At 43.9% G+C, this 11825-nt stretch overlaps 1 protein-coding gene across 1 annotated transcript; it reads right to left on the bottom strand.

The window, feature by feature from the left end:
- Nucleotides 1–2209: 2209 nt before the first annotated feature.
- UBE2A (ubiquitin conjugating enzyme E2 A) lies at nucleotides 2210–11580 on the bottom strand. Its single transcript, XM_030305316.2, has 6 exons — nucleotides 11318–11580; nucleotides 11098–11178; nucleotides 10657–10682; nucleotides 5143–5232; nucleotides 4037–4125; nucleotides 2210–3760 (listed from the first exon to the last, which is right to left on the bottom strand). Exons 1-6 carry the CDS (start codon nucleotides 11359–11361, stop codon nucleotides 3632–3634), a joined length of 459 nt encoding a protein of 152 aa, XP_030161176.1. The 5' UTR covers nucleotides 11362–11580; the 3' UTR covers nucleotides 2210–3631.
- Between the last annotated feature and the right edge of the window lie 245 nt (nucleotides 11581–11825).

Raw genomic sequence — 11825 nt, 5'->3', positions numbered from 1 at the left:
CATGCAGTCGGCCCACCATAAACAGTAATTTCCTTTCCCCTCTATTTTGCATGAAGAAGCTGTCCATGCTAGTTAAACCGATATTTTAAACATATAAAGGGATTCACTTTTACACCTGGATCTCCATCTTTTAGTCACCCACGGTGATTAACTGTGTGTGATGTTTGCTTCTCACTGACTCCCTTTCTACCTACAGTGGGTGGCCTTTCCTGACGTTGGTAGAAAGAGCAATGAGGTGTGCGTTCTGTTTTGGCCCTTCACATTTTAACAATAGCGAAGGGAACAGAAGCCGGCATGTTTATGGGTTTTACAGGATTTTTTCTTTTTTTTTCACCCCACAAGGCTCATGCCAAACTTGAGAAGCTGCGGTTCAGCTAGTGAGTTGGAAAAGCCAGCCTTCGTTCCCTTGAGTAGGAGTTGGCTTTGGGGATCAAGGGGTGTGAGAGAACTCCTTTCTCTCTTTACGTTGCTTTCCTCTTCCCAGCATGATTTTGGGGGCGGGGCTGGGTGGGTGGGGTGGGAAGTAGGGAAATGTTATCTATGAATCTGGTTTACTTAGGTTAAGTTCAACGGAACAGAATATTAATGTGGTCACAGTTAAGGCTCCCAAATAATTGGGCCAAATTGTGTGTGTGTGTGTGTGTGTGTGTGTGTGTGTGTGTCTACATATACATATATATGCATACATACACAATTTGTGGAGGGTGGGGGACAAGTATATATTTGGTTCTGGATTTGAGGGTCCAGATTTCCTAACTTCTTAGGTTAGCTTTCCTATTGACGTGGAATTAGGGTGAAGTCACTTACCTCTGTTTGAAAATAAAATCTGTCGAGAAATGGGTTTAATGAGAATGAGCTGTTGGGCAACCTTGCTGCTCTATTTTGTCCCCATTCTGTTGGCTCCTGTATTTTCCCTTTCTTCAAAATTGCAGTCATTTTTAACTCTGTACCTTTGCTATAAAACCAGCACGCATACATGAGCTGCTTCAAGTTTTATTTGAATTACTTAAATACGTTATACTGAGGAAGTAACTCTGTCAGTTATATATAGCCTTGAGTCTCACAGATACACTTTTTAGATTTTTCTCCTCCCCTTTGATTGCAAAATGAATGGGAATTTCATGCATTCTGTTGGGATTCTATTTTTAGTAGAATACAATGCATTCACTTTGCTGTGATAACCCCTGAAGCTAGAGATGGGTCCTAAATAAATAAAGGACTCTTGATTACGACTTTGGTTCTTCCTCATACCCCCGCCCCGGTATCAGCAGGTGCAGAATTGAAGACTCAAGTTCAAATCACACTGTCATTTTATAAAGGGACCTCCAAATCTGTTTTAACTTGTTGGTTATAATTACATGCAGGCAGCCTGTGGCATTTGTAAAAAAAAAAAAAAAATTGTAAAGAAAAAAAGGCAAATTAGCATTAAATGTTTGAATGAATGGTTTTTGTAGTGCCTTTGACCTCGAGATACGATGCTTTTCAGAGATCAGCTTGATCAGCTTGTTGACTCGGGTGTAAATTATCCCATGAAACAAATTGGGAATAGGGTTTCTCAGGAGGTGTGTGAAAAGAAAACAAAAATTAAATCTGCGCACTCCGTGTCTCACCTTAATTTTTTCAAGTGTGACGAACAGTGTCAATATTTAAGGTACCCAGCCACGGTAGGGTGAAAAAGTTAATGTCAAACTAATCTACCAAATAAAGAGCAATGTAACGTGGCTCTACTTCGAAGCAGAAATGGACTTAAGGGAAAATCGTGAGCACATGTAAGGATGCTGCCGCCTCTGACGTGTTGAACGCTCTCTGCCACGGAGGCCCCTCTAAGTGCCGCGTCTTAAAGGCTGAGTGAGTACACACACCGTAAAGACCGTTTAATGTCATCTCGCCCCTACCCCGAACGAGAGAGGAGAGTTTCTAGGAAGTCACTGCTCTGGCGTCTTTAGCGCGAGCTAGGCTGCTCCTCGGGAGAGAGCGGTTTTGTTTAAACAAGGGCAGACTGAGGCTACCTGTACGCCCCAACTTCATGCGGGGGTTAAAGTACCGGTCTAGAGTAGTTTGGTGCTATTTGTTACAAGCCAGGGCTTTTGAAAGGGGTGGAATGTCAGGATCGACAAGTTAGGTCTCGGTAGGGGAGGGTGCCGGAAACACCCAGGTGTGTCGACGCCCCCGACCCCGCTTCATTCGCTTGATTGACCATACTGTATGCTGAAGGAACTTCGTTTTATTTAAGTTTTACATTCTTGTTAAAACGTTAAAAAAAGAACAGAGCATTAACACTTATGACAAGAAAGAAGGTCCTCTCCAACAAGATCTACTCCTCTTGTTCCTCTCGCAGAGTGTTGTGATTTTGCTTTTACCATGTTTATTTCAAGGGGGAAAGTGAGTAGCTGTGAGATTCCAATAAGTTAATACTAAAAGTTCATAGTGAGCTAAAATATAATTATACCTTGACTACAAAATTTTAAGGTTATTTTTATTTACAAGTTTTGAAAAATGTACATTTTTTTACATGGGTTACTTGTGCAAAGTTTGATTTAGAAGAGTGACAAATGCACAAAAGGGGACGATGGAACATTAGACGAAACATGTACAAGCCTTGTCCCACGCTGCTGCTGAAACGTACTGTCTATCTAAAGTATAAATATCCACAGAAAGAACGTTAAAGTTCTTATAATACTGAAAGGGAAGAAGAAACTAAAAGCATGCAGCATGAACTCAGGAGTCGAGTGGAAAAACAGTTTGCCACAGACAGGCTCCCTTCCTTGGGCTAATTAAAACTCTAAAAAACGATGGGGGATTAGAAGTCTATCCAGGGTAGCACTTCTCCTTTAAAAAGATTCAAGGATCTCCAACGTTCCCTAGCTTCAAACTAATGATTGTTTCCATTCCTCTGCTCCCACACCTCTTCAAAAAGCAAAAACCCAGAAGACGACCTCGGTCTTCTGAAACTTAGCACGGGTGAGCCCGGCGAGCATCCCGCAAGGAGAGGACGTGTCAGTTACGGCGATCGCTGCGCGCCTGTGGCGGAGCCCTTTCACTGACCGTTCCCTTCCTACCGGTAAAGACCATCTTGTAATTCGTACTGGTTGGACCTTACCATCCTAGCGTTTGGGGCTTCCATTGCTCTTTCAAAATGCGTGTTTACATGGATCTGTTCCCCCGTTTTCCATAGGCCATATTGCAAACATTCACGTCTAAATCCAACACGAGTGAAGGGCCGGCCAGGATGAAACACTTCAGCAGTCATTTTGTTAAAAATAACATCCTGGTCATCGAGCTGTGCGCAAGCACCACTTGTGTAACGGTTCACTTTAAAAGCTCAGTGTAAAGCACAGTAGCACAATCCTGCCCTAAAACTGGAGATGAGACACAACAGAAAAGGAGTTGAGCATTAGTCAATTTTGCACGTAACCCAGGTACAGTACATTTGATCTCCTAGAGGGTGTTTTCTGATGTTCAAGGAGAGGGGAGAAGGGGTAGGAAAAGCTTGGCAAGGGAAGATGGAAACAGCACAACAGCTATTTTGCTTTTAATAAAGTAAATGTAATGACACTGAAGAATAGGGAGGTGACAAACACATCAATATAGATTTTTCTCTTGACCGGCCTCTTCTTTCGCTGTACCCGGGTCAACAATCACGCCAGCTCTGTTCTACTATCGCAGAGACACGTTTTTCATATTCCCGCTTGTTCTCCTGGTACAGCTGAGCAGCCTGGCTGTTTGCTGGGCTATTGGGATTGGGTTCATCCAATAGAGACTATAGAAACAAGTTGTAACAGGTCAGTCCCTCGATGCAGAGAAGTATATATTCCAAACAATCCGCTGAACTGTCCTAAGTAACGACTACATGTGCTCTCTTAGCATCCTAACCTAGAGTACCATCAATGCGCTGCTCGCTAGGCAAATACGTGATTTCGGGGCGCTTGGGTCTTAATGACCCGCCCTTTGCCTTAAGGTAGGACTGTCAAAAACAATTCAAGCGCTAATATACACACAGCAAAGGCCATAGGTGGTCACATTAAAGAACAATCACCTGTATGGATGTTAAAATGGAAGACACGTCATAGGTTGGACTCCAACGGTTCTGCAGTATGTCCAGACATATACTACCATCTGCATAGACTGAGAGCATAGAAGCGGTACGTTAAACACAATAAAACCCGTTAATATTGTAACATAGTCAAGACAAGTACAGTCAAGAATACTTTGCTCGTGAGGCTTAAAAAGACTCCTAAGCTGCTTCTCACTTAGCTTCCTAAAAAGAGTCCTCATCACTGCTAGTGAAATAATCCGAGAACGTCAAATAGAATTGGTATAAAACTAGAAGCTACTTTGTGCTCTTTTTTCTGAAAAGACTGCCGTATTATCCAGGATATCACACACGTTTTTCCGGCAGGGTCCCTAGGCATCCCGATTTGTGGGAAATTTATTCCACGAAATGTGTAAACTCGGTCTCTTATCTGAAATAAAGACAGCGCAGAGTTCGCAAAGTCTCATTTTGACATGAAGATAAGAATATCTGATATCCTGGAAAATACTTTACTAACCTGAATAAAAAGCAAGCTGTTCTGAGGCTTACTACGAGGAGAGAAAGGGGAAAAAAAAAAAAAAAGGCAGAAGGTAAGTTAGGGATCACCTGTGCTGCTTTTCCGATACACTGTAGCCCCTCAGCCACAGAATCTGATACTCACTGGCTCTGGAGTGGGGCCAAGGCATCTGTATTTTGGAAAACGTTCCACGGTAATTTTGATCTGCATCTAAATTTGAAAACTGTTGTTCTAAATAAACAAACTGTTCTAACGTGAAAATAACCACGCCACAAGACTACCCCAATCCCAGCCTGACATTAAAAGGAAACATCAAGAGCATCCTTATTTTTGTGCAGTAAGTGAATGACAAAGATCATCAGCACCAGGCGGCTTGCAGGCTCCAAGCAAAGGCAAAGTGCCTTCACTGCTTCAGTTCTGTGACTAGAGATCAAGACAGCAACAGACCCTCACGGACGAGTTCAGTTTTCAGGAAACAGCAAGATGCCCAAACAAATGCCCAGGTACCATAGACCGGTAAGTAGGAAACGTGAGACACCTCCATAATTAACAGTTTACCCGTTTAAAATGTTGCATTAAGAGTGCTACTTGCCATTTGGATGGAACATCTTAGAGACAAATCTAACCGTAGGTGGCTTATTTGGATACTCTTCAGTGAATTCTATTGTAAGCTTGAATGTTCCTGTAGTTGGAAAAGAAAGGTTTAAGAAACAGATTTATCACTTTGTTCAGTAGCACTTTCTTTTAATGCTACGTGGCATTTTTTCCAGTATTAAATGAAATAATGCAAAGGTATACTGCAGAGAGGAAAGAGAGGCCAGGTAGGGGGGAAGGCAAGATCTCCAGAAACTGCTCTAAAAATAGACAGGGTAGGAACCACCGCCCAAAGGGGATTTTGTTTTGTTTTGTTTTGCCATCATTCTCCCCCGAACTTAAACACAGCCATCTTAAACGCAAAATTATGGCCTGCAGGGTGACTTTAGCCACTGTACATTTTGAAGACATCCTCAAAATGACCAGAAACAAGAGCCAGAATTTGGCCTTCTTCCCTTAGATGGCTGAAAGGCCTCAAAGGCCTGTTTTAACCGGCCTCCATCTTGAACTCTCCGGTGACTTGGAAATGGAGTAGAAAAGAACGGAGTACAGAGGTTCCAGAATCCATGCTAGAAATACAAATCGATAACCAAATTATTTTTTAACATGGAAGGGAATAAGTATACAAGTGTTCACTGGCTCCTTTTCGTATAATAGCAACACTATAATGAAAACATAATTGAACGCAAGCCAGGAAGAACTTCACAATCTCTCTCAAAAGTCCTTAAGTATGACTCACGAGGTACTTCACTATAAAATCAACTCAATCATTCACACTAATAGAGGGAATTAATGGCAGAAATAATTAAAAAATCACATTAGATTGCATTCACGTCTCCAGCAAATTTACCTTTCTAATGTTGTTTGTTTAGGCCACTAGTGAAATGAATTTATTTCCCTTGAATACGCGTCAACGAAGGTAGCGGGAGGCCCCAAAGTATACTATAGACTTATTTATAGGGAATGAACAAACTGGATCTCATTCAAGAATCATAGGATGTTGTGATTGGGGGAGACTATTTCCTCCAAAACAGTTTTTAAATTGGGTTTAATAAATTCAAGGAAACAATTGGGCGATTGTTTTTTCCTGACTGAAATCTCTTCAGGTTATCTTGAGGAATCAGTTACTGTCTGGCCTAAGGTGATGGATGTTCTACTGTATTACTCTGGTCCATTGAATACATTTATTCTGATACCACAGACCACCCTTCACGTGGAGTATACTCTGTTAACGGTTCCTTTAGAGTTGGCAATTTATTTCCTCCTTCCGTGAATAGGTTTATCCACCACTTAAGAAAAAAGAAAAGACTACCTTCTGTTGCTAGATCTGTTACATGTAACAATACCAAAGTTTGTTCTCTACCAGCACACTGCTAGGAAACAATTTGGTAACAAAGCTGCCCTTAGTATGAACATGTCTCCCGAAGTTTCAGAATAATTTAAAATGTAACATAGACCTATTCCCCCAAACTACTGTTACTCCCTAAGCTGTGTGCAAAGCCAGATCTGAAGATACTATGCATTATAACTAACAGCAAAAAGTAAAATATGTTGCAATGGACAAACATGCTATACTCCATCCGAACCTACTTTACTTTATTAACCTACCACCTGGTCATAAATCTTCCTATTTTTGAGGGAAAAAAATAGCGGTTCTTCCTTGTCAGTACTACTGATATTAAAATACGCAGGAGAAAGTGGGAATGAGTGTTAGTCCAAAACTTTGAGCTTCCTTAGGTATCTCAAGTATAAACACATTGGCTCGATGTTGAAATCTGATTAGATTATAGGTAAGAAGAGATTTATCATCAAGGAACTGCTCTAAAATTGGGTGGATTTAATAGCACACAGAGCTCCCAGGTACTTTAGAGTCAAGAGGATAGCTTAAAAGTGGTAAAGCAACGCACAAGGCGGGCGTGCGTGGAAACGGTAGAGCATAGTGGGGAAAACAGCATCTTTGCACCAAGACGGGGGCTCAGTTCCTTGCTTTGCTACTTACTAGTTGGGAAAGCCACTCAACTCGACTAAACCTCAATTTCCTCATCTGTAAAATGGGATCAAGAACAGTAACCAGCAGACAACATTGTTGTGAGGTTTAAAGGAGGGGAAAATACGCACAGTAACACAAAGTAAGTGCTCCATACATACCGTAGCTATAAAAATTGCAAATGCTCAACTGAAGGAGGCAAGAACCAAAAATCCAAACTTCACCACCAGTAAGAAATATACAAGTAATGAATTCAAATCCTAAACAGTACTTACTTTCTGACCTACACCAAACGCTCACAGCTGAATTCAAGGGGAGTATGTATGTTGGTGGCTCTCAAACTTTCTCAAAAGGTTCTTGACTTGAATTTTCTGCCTAATGCTCGCCCAGAAGTTCAACAAGGTGGTTACCTAGCTAGCTACCAAAGAAGTTAATCAAGTCTTTTAAAACTGCTCATTTAGTATCTTGAGTAGTGAAGCCACCTGCTTACGTGTACTTGAATATAAATTAGGACTTACCCCCAAATCTTATACTTTTAGCCACATTAAACAATCAGAATCTCTTTAATACAACCCTCAATGCCATTTCGGAGATCCGAAACAAACGTTAAGGAAATTCAAAATCTTAGAACACTATGCAATTGAGACTAGTGCTCTTATCCTCTGGATATTTAGATTAGGCTTTAAATTAACTGAAAACTTAAGCCTCACCACTGTACACAATCGGCACTGATTGTGTTCATCTTCCCGAGGAGGACAAAACGTTGTACGGAAAGTATCAGTTAATCCGTCTATACATAGGGGCTGGGAAATTATATGTATTAAATGGCTGGTGTAGGGCAATAAAGGAGTGATATCGTTAAACTAGAGAGTGTATGTTCTGCTAAAGACATTTACAAACTCAAATTTTTGGAAATACCATGTTGGCCAAAGGGAACACCTCGGCAGGTGTTTTCTGCCATTTGGCCACCAGTTTGTGACCCCGGAGGAGAAAACAAAGTACGTGCTTCTGTTTCGTTTTGTTTTGAACTGGAAATTCTGATTTTTAACATAATACCTCTTCATCATAGGATATATTTACCTTAAGAACACCCTCGGTGAATTTTAAGTGATTCATTTTTAAAAGACTTACACCCAAATTCTTAAGAATACACCTATTGTGAAAAGCAAATACTAGTATCTTACTGTGTCTATTAATAATTTTTAGATGATGCAAAGGACAATACTTTTTTCCATAGTCTTTGAATTCAGCATACATACTACGATATTCTGATGAGGAAGCATTGCCCCCCAGTGTTTCGTTTGGTAGCAAGGTAAGTTCTTGGGAACATCTTCCTCTTACTTTAAGTGTGTGAAGTTAAATCAAAATACCTTGAAGGGTTCCTTTTCTTAAGTCTTCATCTCTTTAAGTAGGGCCTGGCTGTTTCAGAAATTTCCACCACAAAGCGTTTACAAGGAAGCAGCAAAAGTAGTTTTGGAGCTGTTGATTTATATACTACATCGGAAACCTCACAACCAATTATGACACTTGTCCTTCATCAGTCTTTTCTAGTAAATTCCCTCATTGCAAACAAAGCGTATTAAAATATGGTCAAAATATGTTTTGTCCCCACAGTCAGTGTTCTAGACACCCGAGGAAGCATCCACGGATAGCAGACTGCTCGACAGAATGAATCAGAGAAGGGTATTGTTATTTAGCTGGAGTAATTCCTTTCCGTAATGCCAGTATGGATAGGCACATCATCAAAAATAGAACAAGTGATATCAACGGGCAAGATTCAGGTAGATAATGGATTCCTTAAGTACCTTCTCATTTCATACCACTTAAAACAAGTGAAGCACCCTTGAAATATTTAAGTAGCCAGTCCTCCGGCAAAGTGATGTACTATTAATAAAGCTGTGCCCAGCATGAAGCTGTCGGAGGAAAATCGGGGGGGGGGGGGAGAAAGCCGATGAAAACAAAGTCTGCTGGAGCTAAAGCAAAGACACAGTTAATCTGCACACAGTGCCCAGGTACAAAGAACTAGCACCAGTCTAGTAGAGGAAAATGAAGTCTAGCTAGCTCTTGCTATGTATGGATGTGCTCAAATGATCTACTGCACCCAAGGAGCGTGCCTTCAGAATCACTCACTCTTGCTGTCATTTCTTTTGCTTGCGACACTGAGGAGCAGTGATATTTACACTCAGGGGGTGGAGGAAGTATTCAGGCGACTGTCCACAGTCTCCTCGGGAAACCTGAGTATTTCGGGCAAAGTATAAACCTGGCCAATGTTGCCCCATCTCACAACGTCTTGTAGGCTGGTAGCATCAAAAGGCAATCCAGCTCAGTAACAGAAGTATATACTTAGTAGTTTGCAGTAATATTTTTGTTCCTACTTTCAAACAGGGTTATGTGCATGCGTGTGTGCACGTGTGTGTGTGTGTGTGTGTGTGTGTGTGTGTGGCAACTGCTAAATGAGTAGAGATGGTCATTGCAAAAAATAACAAAGATTCTTCTGTTTTCTGAATACCTCAAGTATTAAAGATGTCGATCGGTAGTTCAAATACTTTTAATCATGTGTTAAATGTTTTAAGCTTTCAGAAGACAACCACACATACATACACGCACACAACTGGATGCACATAAAACTCTTATCGGTGTCAATTTCCCGGTTGTGATATTGTAGGATAGTCATTCAAGATGTTACCAGAGGGGTGGAGGAATGGGTGAAGGGTAGACAAGGTCTCTCTGGAGTATTATTATTAATTACAACTGCACACGAATCTATAATTATCTCAAAAGAGAAATTTTTTTTTTAAATCCTTAAAAAGCAACTCAAGTGTTTTTAAAAGTCAAACCTGAATCCACGAAAACTCACCTACCTATAGGTACACATGGTGCCTTCAAGTAGGCTGGACATTGAGGATACCCTCAATTGTGAAGCTGCTTGGAGACTACTCACCGTAAAGTCTTGATAAAAGCACACTGAAAACTCATTTTAAAACGAGAAACAATGTTATACTCAAACTGGCCATGAAAGACCACGGTAGACACCCGACAGTTCTGGGCAAGGGATTCTTGCACCCCTCCAACATCCAGCCAACACGAATTAAGCACCTGCTGAACACAGTTCCTGCCCTTGTGATAGAATTCTGAACTAGGCGGTCCCTGGGGTCTCTGAGTCTATCAGCAAGTCGCTGGGTTGATACTAACTCAGTATCTTGGGAGGGAGCTGAATTTAACAGGATCACAGCCCAGACCTCAAAAATCCTTAACATCGGTGCTATGAAGCTCCTTTCAAAAAGCGGCTGCCTTACCCAGATTTTTTTTTTTTTTTAAAAGAAACAAGCAAGGAAAAAGGTGCAGTTCTAGTCAAGCGGACAATGGTCAGAACCACCGGCCACTTATTGGATTCCAGTCAAGCCTTTAGCAGGCAGAGGCTAGGGAGAAGCGGGTTCCTAAGTAGGAGGCACTTCAGGATGACCGGGACCCCTTTCCCCCAGAGACGACCAGGCTCCTGAAAGGTGGGTAAAGAAACTCTCTTACCATCCTCAAACGGGGTCCCTTCGGGCCTGCAACACAGAGAAAAACAGTCAGTTCCCGCTTAAGGGGCTCCCTTCTCCCTTAAGAGGCTCATCTTAAGAGATGGCTATTCCAAGCTCTGCCAAGTGAACCTCTGGTAAACCGCTGCTTCCTGGGTCAGAAAAGCCAGTCCAGATCCATGTTTCGGGCTCCGAAGCCCGGCGCAGGCCGCCGCGCCTGACCGCCACCACTCCCCGCTCCGCCCCCCTCAGAACCCCAAACGGTTCCCCTGGCAGCGGGAACGGAGCTAATCGAGGCACAGGCTCCGGGGAGGCGCCTAGGCCCAGCCGGACCCGAACATTTTCCCTCTCCCCTTCCGCCCTCGCGAGGGGGGCCGGTCCCCGAGGGCAGGCTGGGCCGGCCCGCGTCCCCCGCCTCTCGCCACCATCCGGAACGCAGACTCACCCGAAAATGACCGCGTTCCAAACCATTATGTTGTTCTCGGACGGAGCCCCGCTGACTCCAGCCGGAGGATCCTCCTGCAACCTTCAGGGAAACAGACAGGGGCTCCGCAATCCGGCCCCCGCGTCCGCTCCGGGCTGCCCCCTACCGCAGCCAGCCCGCCTCGGGACCCGCCCTGTGCCCCGCCTGGCAGCCCCCGGCCTCGGCGCTCCCTGTGCTTTACCTCTTGAAGTCCCGCATGAGGCGCCGCCGAGCCGGGGTGGACATATCTCTAGCGGGGTCAGGGGTGGGGCATACACCGACGTCTCGGGTCCCGGCGGAGGCTGAAGAGGCCGACGAGGCCGAAGGAGCCGAAGCGGCCGCCGAGGAAGCGCCCAGAGGAACGGCGCTGCCCCTCCGAAGTCGAGGGTCGGTCTGGCGCCGGCTAAGCACCACCCCAGAGTAGACGGGGGCTGAACCAACCTGGAAGGAGAGGGGGGGGGGTGTGGAACGCCGAACGCCGGACAGGCCGTACCAACACCGGGCGGGGAGGGGGGTGGCAAGGAAAGTTGCTTAGGTCATTAAACCCCAGCGGGAGGCGGGGAGCGCCCTGCTCGGCTCGTGCCGGGGTGAGAGGCAGGCTACGGGCCGCGCGCAAGCCCGTAATTCACTAGGAATTCGTGGTGCAGTGGGGTCCGTCTCCACCTGCCCGGGCTGAAACGAACCCCGGGAAGCTTTTTTTCTGTCCCCCC

Source organism: Lynx canadensis, chromosome X (genome assembly GCF_007474595.2).
Source record: "Lynx canadensis isolate LIC74 chromosome X, mLynCan4.pri.v2, whole genome shotgun sequence".
Taxonomy (NCBI): domain Eukaryota; kingdom Metazoa; phylum Chordata; class Mammalia; order Carnivora; family Felidae; genus Lynx; species Lynx canadensis.
This window is presented reverse-complemented; position numbering and strand designations above follow the sequence as displayed.